Raw genomic sequence first — 14,818 nt, forward strand, 5'->3', positions numbered from 1 at the left:
CGGCTAGGGGATCTGCAATTTCCTCCCTCGCCTCCCACAATGTCCTGGGATACATTTCATCAGGCCCCAGGGATTTATCTACCTTGATGCGTTTTAAGACTTCCAGCACCTCCTTCTGTAATATGTACACTCCTCAAGACATCACTATTTATTAAGGTGGGGTTTGTGTTGTTACTGAGACTGTCTGGGAAACGAGATCGATTTGCTTTTCTATAAATAATAGACCTCCCGGCAGTGAACTTGGCATTATTTGATTTGATTTATTATTGTCACATGCATTAGTATGCAGTGGAAAGTATTGTTTCTTGTATGATATACAGATAAAGCATACGGTTCATAGAGAAGGAAAGGTGAGAGTGCAGAATGTAGTGTTACAGTCACAGCGAGGGTGTAGAGAAAGATCAACTTAATGCGAGGTAGGTCCATTCAAAAGTCTGATGGCAGCAGGGAAGAAGTTGTTCTTGAGTCAGTCGGTATATCATCTCAGACTTTTGTATCTTTCCCCTGAAGGAAGGTACAAGTTTTTGACAATTTTAAATTGTTTTATCCTTGCATTCAAATCGATCCATGGCCACAGTGCACTGCTGCCTCACAGCACCAGGGATCCCGATTCGATTCCAGCCTTGAATCACCCTGTGTGGAGTTTGTACATTCTCCCCGTGTCTTCGTGGGTTTCCTCCGGGTGCTCCAGTTTTCCCCCCACACTCCAAATATGTGTGGGTTAGGTGGATTGACCATGCTAAATTGCCCCTTCGTGTCTCAAGATATATTGATTAGTGGGGTAAATATGAGAAGTTCTGGGGATAGGGCCTGGGCAAGATGCTCTTTCGAAGAGCTGGTGCGGACTCGATGGGCCAAATGGCCTTGTAGAATCATAGAATCCCTACAGTGCAGAAGGAGGCCATTTGGCCCATCAGCTCTGTGCCAACCATAATCCCACTCAGGCTCTATTCCTGTAAACCCACATATTTACCCTGCTAATATCCCTGACACTAGGGTCAATTTAGCTTGGCCAATGAGGCAGCAATGCTAACCAGCTTGAGTCCCAGCTCACTGGTCAAGCTTCTGGTTGCCTCTCCTAACATCTCCTCGCCTGGCGGAATGTTAAAATCCATTTGACAATCGCTCCTGGGACATTTCGCTGCATTTGGGGCGCTATGTGATTGTAAGTTGTTTTCCGTTAGAGGGGGAGTTGGAACAGAAAGTTGATGATTTAATGAGACTGGCATCGTTTGCTCTAACAGGGAGCGACCCGCAGCTATTGCAATCGAAGTAAGGAGCATCGACGACACTTCAAATTTTGATGAATTCCCTGAATCGGACATCTTGCAGCCAGGTACGTTACCCCTGTAGCATGTTCATTGGCTGTGCAGAGTTTTGGGCCATCCTGAGAGGAACCTTTTAAAATACCTTTAAGACTATTGACATGACGCACACTCTGTGTGTTATCCCTCGCTGTGGTTTTCTTATCAAATAATTCACCTCACGCAATTTGATAAACCTTGCCTTTGAAGTTCACTGGTAATAATACTAAAACTTTCTCCCTGCTAACAAAACGACAAATTTTTGATAATATTTTCATCCAATAATATAGTCTCAATGCTGACTCACCAATTCCTTTGTTCAGTTTAATTGGTTCTCTTACCTCATGATCAAAAATCGATTCCAATGGATTGAATTTAGTTGATTATTCAGGTACAGCCCGATTTCAAAAAGTACAAATGGAATCCCTTTATCCCAATCCTCTGGATAATCTTGACTATAAGCCCTCAACAATATCTTTAAAGTTTGATGCCACCGTTCTATAAGAACATAAGAAATAGGAGCAGGAGTAGGCCATCTAGCCCCTCGAGCCTGCCCCGCCATTCAATAAGATCATGGCTGATCTGTCATGGCTCAGTTCCACATTCCCGCCCTCTCCCCATAACCCTTAATCCCCTCGCTTATCAAAAACCCATCTACCCACATCTTAAATATATTTAGCGAGGCAGCCTCCACCACTTCAACAGGCAGAGAATTCCAGAGATTCACCACCCTTTGAGTGAAGAAGTTCCTCCTCAACTCCGTTCTAAACCACCCCCCCCTTTATCTTGAGGCTGTGCCCCCTAGTCCTACTGTCCTTTCTGAGCGGGAAGAGCCTCTCCACCTCTATCCTATCCATCCCCTTCATCATCTTATATGTCTCAATGAGATCTCCCCTCATTCTTCTAAACTCTAACGAGTACAAGCCTAGTTTATTCAGCCTCTCCTCATAGTTCAACCCCCTCAACTCTGGTATCAGCCTAGTAAACCTCCTCTGCACTCCCTCCAAGGCCAAAATATCCTTGCGTAAGTGCAGCGACCAAAACTGCACGCAGTACTCCAGCTGCGGCCTCACTAGTGCCCTGTACAGTTGCAGCAAGACCTCCCTACTTTTATATTCAATCCCCCTCGCTATGAAGGCCAGCATCCCATTCGCCTTCCTGACCACCTGCTGCACCTGCAGGCTGGGTTTTTGCGACTCATGCACAAGGACCCCGAGGTCCCTCTGCACCGTAGCATGCTGCAGTTTTTCGCCATGTAAGTAGTAGTCCTTCTTACCATTATTCCTACCAAAGTGGACAACTTCACACTTGCGAACATTAAATTCCATTTGCCAGTTCCTGGCCCATTCGCTCAGCCTACCTAGATCCTTCTGCAGACTTTCCACACCCTCCGCACAATTTGCCGTTCCACCAATCTTGGTGTCATCAGCAAATTTCGACACCATACACTCGGTTCCCTCCTCCAGATCATCTATATAAATGGTAAATAGCTGAGGCCCCAGCACCGATCCCTGGGGCACTCCACTAGTCACCAACCGCCAATCCGAATAGCACCCATTGACCCCCACTCTCTGCCTCCTATTTGACAGCCAATCCCCTATCTACGCTAACACCCTACCCTCAACTCCATGTCCCCTGACCTTCTGTAATAACCTCTTGTACGGCACCTTATCAAACGCCTTCTGAAAATCAAGAAAGACCACATCCACCGGCTCTCCTCTATCCACTGCCCTAGGCACATCCTCATAGAACTCCAATAAATTCGTCAGACACGACTTCCCCTTAACGAAACCGTGCTGCGTCTGCTCTATCAAACAATTCTCCTCAAGATGCCTCGCTATTTTCTCCTTGATCACAGATTCTAGCATTTTACCTACAACAGACGTTAAACTAACCGGCCTATAATTCCCTGACTAACCGGCCTATAATTCCCTCGTTATAATTCTAACGCCTGTGATTCTGGATGGTACGCAGTTGATTTAAATTGTTTTACCCCTAAGCTACCCACAACTTCCCTGAATAACTTTGTTGTACAATTGGATCCTTGATCTGCTTGGATTTCTGTGGGCAGTCTGTATCTAGTTAAAAATTAAGTAACTCCTCTACAATCCTTTGTTGTTCCGAACTTGTTAATCTTCCGTTGGGGCAGGGGAAAGGTGGGAGAGTGGGACTGGCAGAGAAACTCCGAGGGAGCTAGCATAGAGACAATGGGCCGAATAGCCGCCTCCGGTGCTGTAACCATTCTCTCGTCCTGTGAAGTGTTGGAAGGAAGTTTTCCACTGAGTTCAAACAAGCAAGTTTTTTTGTTCTTCCCTCTATCAGCGCCCAACGTGACCGAGCCGGATTATAAATCGAAAGACTGGGTTTTTATTAACTATACCTTCAAGAGGTTTGAGGGCCTGACTGCTCGAGGAACTATCCCATCCTACATGAAGATGAGCAAGTCATGAATCGGACGGGAGCTGGCAGACGGTTACACCGACCCCCCACGTGCTCCTCCTGCCCGAAGACTCTCTCTGCCTCTCATCCAGGATCTCCGCAACAGAAATTCTGCCGGATTAGGATCTCCTGCAACTGAAATTATTTCTATTTAAACTTTGTTAACAGAGTTAAAATCCGTCCCTGGGTCCTCCCCTCAGTGATGGGTGAGAACCAGCGGCTGTTTGTCTATTGGTTGTGTTAATTTAAGGTGTGTGTTGGGATTCATTGCAGCAAGTTGAGGGTTTTGTCTGTGTGTGTGTGTGTGTGTGTTTCTGTGTGTGTCTGTGTGTGTGTGTGTCTGTGTGTGTGTGTGAGTGTGTGTGTGTCTGTGTGTGAGTGTGTGTGTGTCTGTGTGTGTGTGTGTGTGTGTGTGTGTGTCTGTGTGTGTGTGTGTCTGTGTGTGTGTGTCTGTGTGTGTGTGTGTCTGTGTGTGTGTGTGTCTGTGTGTGTGTGTCTGTGTGTGTGTGTCTGTGTGAGAGTGTGTGTGTGTGCACGCGAATGTGAATAGATGGCTAATGGACAGTGAGTTCGGGGCTGTGAGCTAGTGGTATGTAGCACCTTGCGGGCACACACACAGAGTGAGATTGTGACCAAGCATCTAGTCTGTGTATCAGTAAGGAACCCCTCCCCAATCCCCCCCCCCCCATTATTAACATTCACCCTCAGCCACAACACTCACATCCAGTGATGTGGAGATGCCGGTGTTGGACTGGGATGGGCACAGTAAGAATTCTCACACCAGGTTAAAGTCCAACAGGTTTATTTGGTAGCACAAACTTTTGGAGCACTGCTCCTTCATCAGGACTCACCTGGCAAAGGGGCAATGCTCTGGAAGCTCGTGCTACCAAATAAGCCTGTTGGACTTTAACCTGCTGTTGTGAGACTTCTTACTGTGCCCACATCCAACGGTCATGATTTATGCCTCATTCCTGGGACACTCAAACCTTATTGCCATTCCCCTCTGAGGGACTGCTGCACTGTCAGAGGTGTCCACTTTAGGATAAGGTGTGAAACAAGGTCTGCCCTCCCGGGTAGATGTATAATATCCTACAGAGTTATTCCTCGTGTAATAACCCAGAGACAGATTAACCTGCGAAAGAATCTTCACTCGGGGCAGTGTGAGGGAGGGTGCATGCGGTGTGAGGGAGGGTGTGTGTGGTGTTGTTGAGGGTGCGGTGTGAGGGAGGGTGTGTGTGGTGTTGTTGAGGGTGCGGTGTGAGGGAGGGTGGGTGGGGTGCTAGTGAGTGTGATGAACAATGTAAGATTTCTAGTATTCTTGTTGAGGTGCTCTGTGTGTGTGTGTCTGTCTGTCTGTCTGTCCCTCATCTATGTGTGTGCCCCTGGTGTGTCTCTGTGTCCCTGTGTGTGTGTCCCTCTGTCTGTATGTGTAGTCCTGGTGTGTCTCTGTCCCTCTGTGTGTGTGTCAGTGTGTCTCTGTGTCCATGTGTGTGTGTGTGTGTGTGTGTCTGTGTGTGTGTCCCTCTGTCTGTCGTGTGTGTGTGTCTCTGTGTCCCTCTGTCGTGTGTATGTCCCTGGTGTGTTGGTGTGTCTCTGTGCCCTGTGTGTGTGTGTGTGTGTGTGTGTTTAGCCTGTAGGAGTCTTGCTGTGAAGGCCTTTAGATGCAGTAGCTCCAGTTATTGTTGTGACATTGTGCCAGACTCACCCAGCAGACTTCCTGATTTTATTATTTTTAAAAACCAAAGATCCTGATGTTTGATATGAAGTTTAGTTTCCAAGGATAGCTTTATTCCTCGGATCGTACAGATCAATTTTAGGAATGTTCTTTATTGAAATGTTGTACATTTTAAAAAATTAATAAAGCCATTTTCTTACATTTTTATGTTTTTTATTATTTGAGTCAATTTAATCAAATACAGCCCTCTCGCTCACCTGGACACCACACTCTTTCCCCCCCCATCTCTCTCCCTTGCGCGCGCCTGCTCTCCCTCGCTGGCTTTCTCACAGTCTCCACTCCCAATACTTACAATTTAATCTGAAGGTCCGTTTCTGTGATGGATTATGAATTTGGTGATTGCGAGCACTGATGTAATGACCTCAAAGTGGCCCCATGAGGTTGGCCTTTGGAGTACGAGCTCCCTGATTGAGGTAATGATTGTCTACCCAATCGGGCAGTCCCACCTGTGTATATCTCGAAACCTCAGGGCTACTGACACTCTGAATTCCGATTTTTTTTGTACCCGCTCTGGCTGACACGTGACTCCGGACTATTAATCGCCCTCTGACCTGGCCGAGTGAGACACTCAGTTCAAGGGACAATCGGGAATGGGCAATAAATGCTGGTCCACCAGTGACACCCACATTCCATACAGGAATAAATAATGGATCCAATGGGGAATGGAAGAGTCTTTGCTTCCCAAATGGCCGTAGGGAGGTTGGGGATGAACCCTGGCATGGGATGTGATGATTGGTTGTGGGATATCAGGTGAGAAGACTTCCAGGAATGTGTCCACCTGGAGTTGGTGCCTCTGGGAATTATAAACATGGATTAACTGGCTCCATTATTGTGCTTTGCCAACCTCTCTCTGCATACCTATCACTGAAGTTATTAAAGGGTTAACCTAGAAACCCTTGTGATCTGTAATTGCTACCAAATTATCTCAGAATTCCTGAGGAAGTTGCAGTTATTCCTTGGCACCACTGGAGGTCAATGTTAGTCTAGTTTTGGAATGGTGCATTGAGTGGGAAATACTAAACTTGCAGCCAGTGTAAAACCTGCCTTTCAAATCGACTGCAGTTGTAGAAAGTGTTCTGCTTTTCAATTTCTTTCATTCTTGTAAAAACGTCAAAGTTGTTTCTATCAATAAGGATATTATTAACCTAGAAAGAGTGCAGAAAAGATTTACTAAGAAGCTAATGGGATTTGATGGATTGAGTTATAAGAAGAGGCTGGATGGGCTGGGACTTTTTTCTCTGGAGTGTAGGAGGCTGAGGGGTGATCTTATAGAGGTCTACAAAATAACGAGGGGCGCAGATCAGATAGATAGTCAATATCTTTTCCCAAAGATAGGGGAGTCTAAAACTAGAGGGCATAGGTTTAAGGTGAGAGGGGAGAGACACAAAAGGATCCAGAGGGGCAATTTTTCACAGAGGGTGGTGAGTGTCTAGAACAAGCTGCCAGAAGTAGTAATAGAGGCGGGTACAATTTTGTCTTTTAAAAAGCATTTTACATGGGTAAAGAGGCTTATGGGCCAAATGTTGCCCATTCTTAATTGTCCTTGAACTTAGTGTCTCACTTGGCCATTTCAGGGGACAGTTGAGAGCCAGACATGTAGCTCTGGAGTCACATGTAGGCCAGACCCACGTAAGAACGACAGATTTACTTCCCTAAAGGACATTAGTGAACCAGATGGGTTTTTCTGACAATTGACAATGGTTTCATGGTCGTCAGTAGATTCTTAATTCCAGGATTTTTTTAAAAAAAATTCAAATTCCACCATAATGGGATTTGAACCTGGGTCCCCAGAATATCAGCTGGGTTTTCTGGATTAATAGTCTAGCGATATTACTACTAGACCATCACCACCTCCTTGTCACGTTGTGACTGTGCAGTAGCAACATGAGTGGCTCTCTCCACCAACAGGATGCAGCTGGCAAGCTGATCACACAAATGAGTAATGTGGTGTATAGATTTCAGTACCTGCGTGATGCTGGGTTTGTAGACCGTGTGTCCCGAAGACTGGTGGATTATACCAAACAGCACGTTCCAGCTCCTGTTCACAGTGGCCAAGTTACAGAGCGTACCCCAGCAGTCTGTACTTACAAAGCTCAAAACACAATGTCCAACGTTAGTTGCAATTGGACAACATTTGCTAAATAATCCTCAGTGTGCTAATATTACACTGACAACTAATACAAGATTGCCAGTTTGGATTGCAGTGTGGCCCCGTTACAGCCCCAAGTTTTCAGGCAGAGTCGGGCAATTCTGAACTTATTCCCCTCCTTGGGCAGAACAAAAAAACATGAACCCACGTCGAGGTTGTGGAAAACATAGGCGAGCACAGCCGTACAGTAATTCTGGCTCTTTCACACAGGGTCAGTGTATGGAAAGTTGGTGAAGGAAGTCAGTCAGTTGATAACAATTTTACTCGTCAGGAAAGCGGAGAGAAGAGAAAGATAGGACAGGAACTGAGAGATTGAGGTGATTAAGATCATACAAATCTTGCTAAATAACAAAAAACAGACACAGGTGCTCTGCCCAAGACCGCAAGGAACTACAAAAGTCATGCACGTAGCTCAATCCATCACGCAAACCAGCCTCCCATCCATTGACTCTGTCTACACTTCTCACTGCCTCACAAAAGCAGCCAGAATAATTACGGACCCCCCACACCCCGGACAGTCTCTCTCCCATCTTCTTTTGGCAGGAGAAAGAGGCAAAAAAGTCTGAGGTCACATGCCAACCGACTCAAGAACAGCTTCTTCCCTGCTGCCATCAGACTTTTGAATGGACCTACCTCTTGCTCTACCACCTAATTATGACTGTAACACCACATCCTACATGCTTTCCTCTCCTTCTCCATGAATGGTGTGCTTTGTCTCTATTGCACGTAAGAAACAATATTTTTCATTTCATGTTAATACATCTGACAATAATAAATCAAATCAAACATCAAGATCAAATCAAAAAAAACCAATGGAGAAACTCGGGTGTATTGAACAGACCTACGAAGCCATCAGATTTGAACGCACCTGACAAAAGAGAAAAATCCCAAAAAACATACAGCTCTGCCTGAATTGTGACGCTGTTGCTAAACAACAGAAAATAAATATGAACGAGTGGATGAGAAACAGGCTGGTCGAAATGAGAGACAGGCTGATGGTGGCCAGTGGGAAACTACTGAACAGCACCCTGGCTGCTTCTTCCACACTTACCACTGCCTCTCCTACACACTTGGCAGCTTTGTAATTACGTTTCCGGTTTTCCCATCACGTTCATCAAAGGCACGTTTGCGTGTTCTGGAAGCTACATATGTGATTACACATTCCATTTGTTCCAGCCAAACAAAATAAGTGACAGCCACTCGCTAGTTCTTTCCTCAGGACAATGCCTTGACCAATCAGAGCCAGGCTGCCTGGTTTAAATTTCAAACAATGCTCAGCAGTTAACAGTAGCCACCATCAACTGTTGCATTCTTCATAGCAACATCTCTACCAATCAAAGTTCAACCAATCAGCATTTTCTTCACATATTGTATAGGTATATTGTTTCCCTTGACAGTGGCATTTTCTTGCAAATGTCCTGATGAGTGCAAAATAATAAACTTGGGCAAAAAAAAAGTCTTTTTAATTCTGTACCACTAATCTTCCTCTGGATGTTGTTCTTCACTGACTGGATCTCTCTCTTGGTGTCATATCTGACCTCATCTGGATCTGCTGACCACACAGTAAAACTTCCTACTTTCACTTAGCTAACATCTCCTGCCTCAGCGGATCTGCTGCTGAAACCCTAACCTGTGCCTTTGCGTCTTGTAGACTTGGCCCAATGAGGGCCTGTCCAACCCGCCATCCCTAAACTTGAGCTTTTCCAAAATTCTTGTGCCCACATCCTAACTCACACCAAGTCCTGTTCACCTGTAAACTCTATGCACACAGACCTATCCTGGCTGCCCAACCTGATTTTAAAATTCTCATCATCACATCAAATCCCTCCAATGGTTTCATCCCTCCCCATGTCTATAATCCCCTCTAGCCTCAACTGCACCCGCACTAGCTCTCCCGCCCTGATCTCTACACTGCTCCAAGTCTGTTCTGGAGAATCCCTGCTATTCATCACTCCACCAATGGCAGCCATGCCTTGAATTCCTTCCTCAACACTCTTTTCCTCTCTCTCGCCTGTAAAATCTTTTGGCCACCAAACTTTTTTTTTAAGAATCATAGAAACCCTGCAGCCCAGAAAGAGGCCATTCAGCCCATCGAGTCTGCACCGACCACAATCCCATCCAGGCCTTATCCCCGTATCCCTACACATTTACCCATTAATACCTCTAACCCATGCATCTCAGGACGCTAAGGGGCAATTTAGCATGGCCTATCAACCTAACCTGCACATCTTTGGACTGTGGGAGGAAACCCATGCAGACATGAGGAGAATGTGCAAACAGTGACCCAAGCCAGGAATTGAACCCAGGTCCCTGGAGCTGTGAAGCAGCAGTGCTAACCACTGTGCTACCATGGCACCCGGTGGTTAGTAGCCTTCATATTTTCTAATGTGACTGTGTCAGATGTTGGCCTCCATTCCGCACAACCACATTGGGACATTAAAAAGCACCTTTGAGGTTATAAAGGTTGTTGTTATTGGATTGGATAAGAATGGCTGTTTCGCTAACATGACATTCATTATTTCCCTACATCACCCAAGCTGCAGTCTAATGTTTATCTGTAAAATCTGTATCAAGTTTAAAATTAGCAATGAAGCTGACAGCACTATGTAGCTCAGATACAGAATACTCCCACTTCCTGTAAACACATAATTTAGGCTGGCACTCCAGCATACAAGAAAATAACTTTTCTTCTATATCTTCTCAATCAGTTCACTGCTGGAAATAGAACCCCGACAGTACAGAAGCAGGCCATTCGGCTCATCGGGTCTGCAATGACTTGTCAACAGAGCATCCCACATAGACCTTAAGCCCTGTAACCCCACGTATTTATCCTGCCAACCCTCCTAATTTACATATCCTGGAGCACTAAAAGGGGCACTTTAGCATGGTCATCAACCTAACCCACACATCTTTGGAGCGTGGGAGGAAACCGGAGCACACAGAGGAAACCCATGCAGACATGGGGAGAACACACAAATTCACCCAATGCTGGAATCGAACCCAGGTCCCTGGAGCTGTGAGACAGCAGTGCTAAGCACTATGCCACCCATCCACTACTTACCCTTTGGAAGGTGATTGTGGGTCGTCTTCAAACCCTGGTTTGATACAGCTGAATGGCTTACTAGGTCAGAGAGAGTTAAGAGCCAACATCGTCACCTATAGGCCCAGATTAGGTGAAAGGCAACAGTGAAGGAACATCAGTGAATGTGTTTGGGTTTTCTGAATGATGCAACAACTTCATGACCCATTTCACTGAAATTCCAAATTGTGTTGAATATAAATTTGAATTCCCAAAACAGCAAGGGTGGTATCGGAATTTATTAGATTATTGGACCCATCCTTTGGTTTATTAGTTCCATAACAGTTACCGAGCTACCTTCACTGTTTAAGCAGCAGCACGGAATGAAGTTAGCAAACATTAGCTGCAGTGAACCAACGAGCGGTGAAGCAGTGTCAGCTTCCAGAGGCTGCTTAGGACGAACCCATTGTCGTTGGTTAGAATGGAGAGCAAAGAACCATTTTACAGCACCTTTTTACAGCCCCCATTTATACAGCCTGGCAATCCCAGATTCCTCCAGGGATACTAGAGCGATGCCCAGTTGGATACCTGTTTGCTTCTTCTGTTGTGAATTATGCCAGAGATCAGACTTACCCATTTGGCTAAAATGAGAACTTTACTACCCCATCCGCCATGGGAAGCGTGGCAGTGCACCTGTCTGGTTAAGATTAAGGTCCGAACTTTACCACCCTGCTCACCATGGGAAGTGTAGTGGGTGAGGAGGAGCCCATAGGGATGCCTGTTGACCTCAGTCTAGATTTTACAGTTTGAAATCATAGAAACCCTACAGTGCAGAAAGAGGTCATTCAGCCCAGCGAGTCTGCACAAACCACAATCCCACCCAGGCACTACCCTGTATCTCTACATACTTACCACTAACCTACACATCTCAGGACACTAAGGGGCAATTTTTTTTAAGCACGGCCAATCGACCTGACCCGCACATCTTTGGACTGTGGGAGGAAACTGGAGCACCCGGTGGAAACCCACGCAGACATAGGGAGAATGTGTAAACTCCATGCAGGGTGACCCAAGCCAGGAATCGAACCCAGGTCCCTGGAGCTGTGAAGCAGCAGTGCTAACCACTGTGCTACCGTGCCGCTCACGTTGGGACGAGCAGAGCCATAAGATCCTGCCCCAAGTGTCAGATCAAGACGGGATGCAATATCTTTTCTTGTCAGACTGGATCTGATTGGTCTTTCTTGTGGGGACCATGGACGGGATTCAATTTGATTCCACTCTACAAACTGGCTTTCTAACTTTCAGAACGGAGTAAAAAGTCAAAAACAAAAATCTACAACAACCCAGAAAACTGATCGTCTCAGAGTCATCTGATTACAGGCGTGTATCACCACACCCCAGGATGCTCATAAAATAACACTGAGCAGTAATGGAAAAGCTTGGATGGACTGAAAATGTGTCAGGAAAAAAAAGACAGGCTTTAAAAACAATAACAAAAAGGTCAGAAATGTCCCAACTCCCTCTTTCTGCAACTGGTGATAATAATTTGAAGTTACAAGTTCGAAGAACATTGGTTAGAGGCAAGAGAATGATGTAGTTTACACGTTACCAAGGTATAGACTGCATGTTAGGACTGTGGATTTTGCGAGGCATTTCCTCCCCTCGTTGTTAAATTGGAACTTGTGGAGAGTGTTCTGCTGGAGATCACAAATCCGTAAAAGGACTAGAAAAGTCCTGCTAACACACGCATTAGGCAAATTCAGCCTTTTTTCACAGCTTCACTAATTGCAGCAATTACTTTTCAGGCAGTCACAGCTGTAAGGTAAACAAAACAAATTTCACATCCACTTTGGGCAGTAAATGCTGGTCTTATGGGTGATGTTCCTGTCCCATGAATGAATGAATAAATAAAAAGCATTCTATCACTCGTTTTAAACAGCCTTTAATGCAGAAAGATGTCATTTTCACTCTTGAAAGCTTAACTCATGTCTTAAAAATATTTGCATTTATATAATGTCTTTCAACAAACTCAAGATACCCCAAAGCACTTTGCATCCAATGAAGTAATCTAATAGTCACTATTACAATGTAGGAAAAAGCAGTAGGCTATTTTGTGCACAGCAAGCTCCCACAAATAGCAATGTGATAATGCTTTCCACATGGACACGAATGATGAGATTAAAAAGTGATAGTGTTGAGGGATATTGGCCAGGACACAAATTACCTGCCTTTCTATTGAAGGAGTGCCGCAAGATATTTCTCCCTCCACTTGGAGCTTGGGTTTGATCTGTCATCTGAAAGACACCACCTGTGACGGTACGGTGCTCCCTCAGTGTTGCACTGGGGTTATCGGCCATGAGTGGTACGTGCCCAAGTCTGTGGTTGGACCAACAGCCTTCAATCTCCAAGAGGGGAGCACAGAGTCACGGGGGAGACACCAAACCTCTCGATGTATTAATCTCTGCTTCAGCAGAACCTGCAGTCTGGTGAGGCATCAAGTTGATGTTAGGAAGGGCTTCCTGCTGCCAATCGAAATTCAAAATGGACTGTAAAACTGCAGCGGGAGGGCACGGCTGCTCTACTTGAGCTCTGTAAGAAGCCTCTCAACACTAGGTTAAAGTCCAACCAATTTATTTGATAGTAATCTCAAACTTTCAGGGTTTGCCCCTTCATCAGGCGAATGGAGAGCCCTGGCCTCAGACAGAGCACATACCAACACTCTCCATTCACCTGATGGAGAGGCAAACCCCGAAAGCTTGAGACTACTCTCAAATAAATTGGTTAGACTTTAACCTGGTGTTGCGAGGCTTCTTACTGTGTTTACCCCAGTCCAACACCAGCATCTCCACATCATGACTATTTAAGCTCTGGCATACTGACACTAGAGCGTTTGGTATCAGGAACAGACAGTACAAGTACATCACCCCCCACCCTGTTACAGTACAAAAAGTCTAACATTTGTTTCCAATGTGTATAAATAAAATGTGCCATTCCCCCACTAAATGACAATTGGCAATCAGTAAGGTCTTTGAAATTCTGTGTTTACTCCATTTCATTCTGGTTATATCTGCACTCCTGAAAACAAAGAAAATCAGTGGGAAAAACAAATATTTCTAAGCAAAATGGTCAATCAGCTTTTACTACGAACATTACTGGACACAAAGAAAACAACTAAGGGATTTTTTTTGAATGATTCAGGCTAAAACTCAACCTACAATTCTTTACTCAGCTCCATTCTCATGTCTCTCACCACCACTCAGTTTTAAAATGAATTGAAAGTTAAAATTGAAGAACTGTCTCTGGACACTACAACAGCAGAATAAAAATAGTTGGGATTTTGCGATCTTGCTTTTAGCAAACATTTCTTTGGTGTGCTATTTTTGATCAATGACCTCTACAATTGTCCTTAATATAGCTCCTCTATCGTAGGAAAACGTCCCAAAGTGCTTCATTGGAGTGTATTAAACTCTACAAGACTGAGCCCCCAAAAGGAGACATTCAGACAGGAGACCAAATGTATGGTCAGAGGTAGGTTTTAAGGAGTGTCTTACCGGAGAAAAGCAAAGTTTCAAAGTTTATTAATGTTACAAGCAGGCTTGCATTAACACTGCAATGAAGTTACTGTAAAAAGTCCCCCAGTCGCCACACTCCGGCACCTATTCAGGTACACAGGAGAGAGAATTTAGCATGGCCAATGCACCTAACCAGCACATCTTTCTGACTGTGGGAGGAAACCCACGCAGACAAGGGGAGAATGTGCAAATTCTGCAGAGACAGTGACCGAAGCTGTGAATCGAACCCAGGTCCCTGGAGCTGTGGGGTAGCAGTGCGAACCACTGTGCCTGTGGGTTAAGGAAGGAATTCCAGAGCTCAGTGCCCAAGCAGCTGAAGGCACAGTCCAATGGATGGAAATGGGGTAAATGTCCAGTGTTACAGGGGTAGGCCTGGGTAAGATGTGCTGCCAAGAAGAGTTGGTGCAAACACCATGTGCTGAATGGCCTCCTTCTGCACTGTAGGAACTCTAAAGATGATGAAAACTGGAAACATGCGGTGGTAGCGGGGGGAGAGAGAGAGAGAGAGATCTCAGAGCCGACAGGAGGGAGGATAAATCATGCTGAACCTGGAGCCAATGGATGTTCCACAGTCAGTCTGGGACTATGTATTAACTGTCA

The 14,818-nt window shown here is 45.3% G+C and overlaps 1 protein-coding gene across 1 annotated transcript in view; it reads left to right on the plus strand.

Annotated features, from left to right (window-relative positions):
- The window catches only part of LOC145344307 (serine/threonine-protein kinase 38-like), a 78,003-nt gene extending 73,943 nt beyond the window's left edge, over positions 1–4,060 (plus strand). Inside the window, exons 13-14 of the mRNA XM_080191395.1 lie at positions 1,245–1,336; positions 3,627–4,060. Coding sequence (XP_080047521.1) covers positions 1,245–1,336; positions 3,627–3,754 — 220 coding nt within the window. The 3' untranslated portion in view covers positions 3,755–4,060. The remainder of the gene's footprint in view (positions 1–1,244; positions 1,337–3,626) is intronic.
- The last annotated feature ends 10,758 nt before the right edge of the window (positions 4,061–14,818 follow it).

This window comes from Carcharhinus amblyrhynchos, chromosome 6 (assembly GCF_965287045.1).
Source record: "Carcharhinus amblyrhynchos chromosome 6, sCarAmb.v2.hapA, whole genome shotgun sequence".
In the NCBI taxonomy this organism is placed as follows: Eukaryota; Metazoa; Chordata; class Chondrichthyes; order Carcharhiniformes; family Carcharhinidae; genus Carcharhinus; species Carcharhinus amblyrhynchos.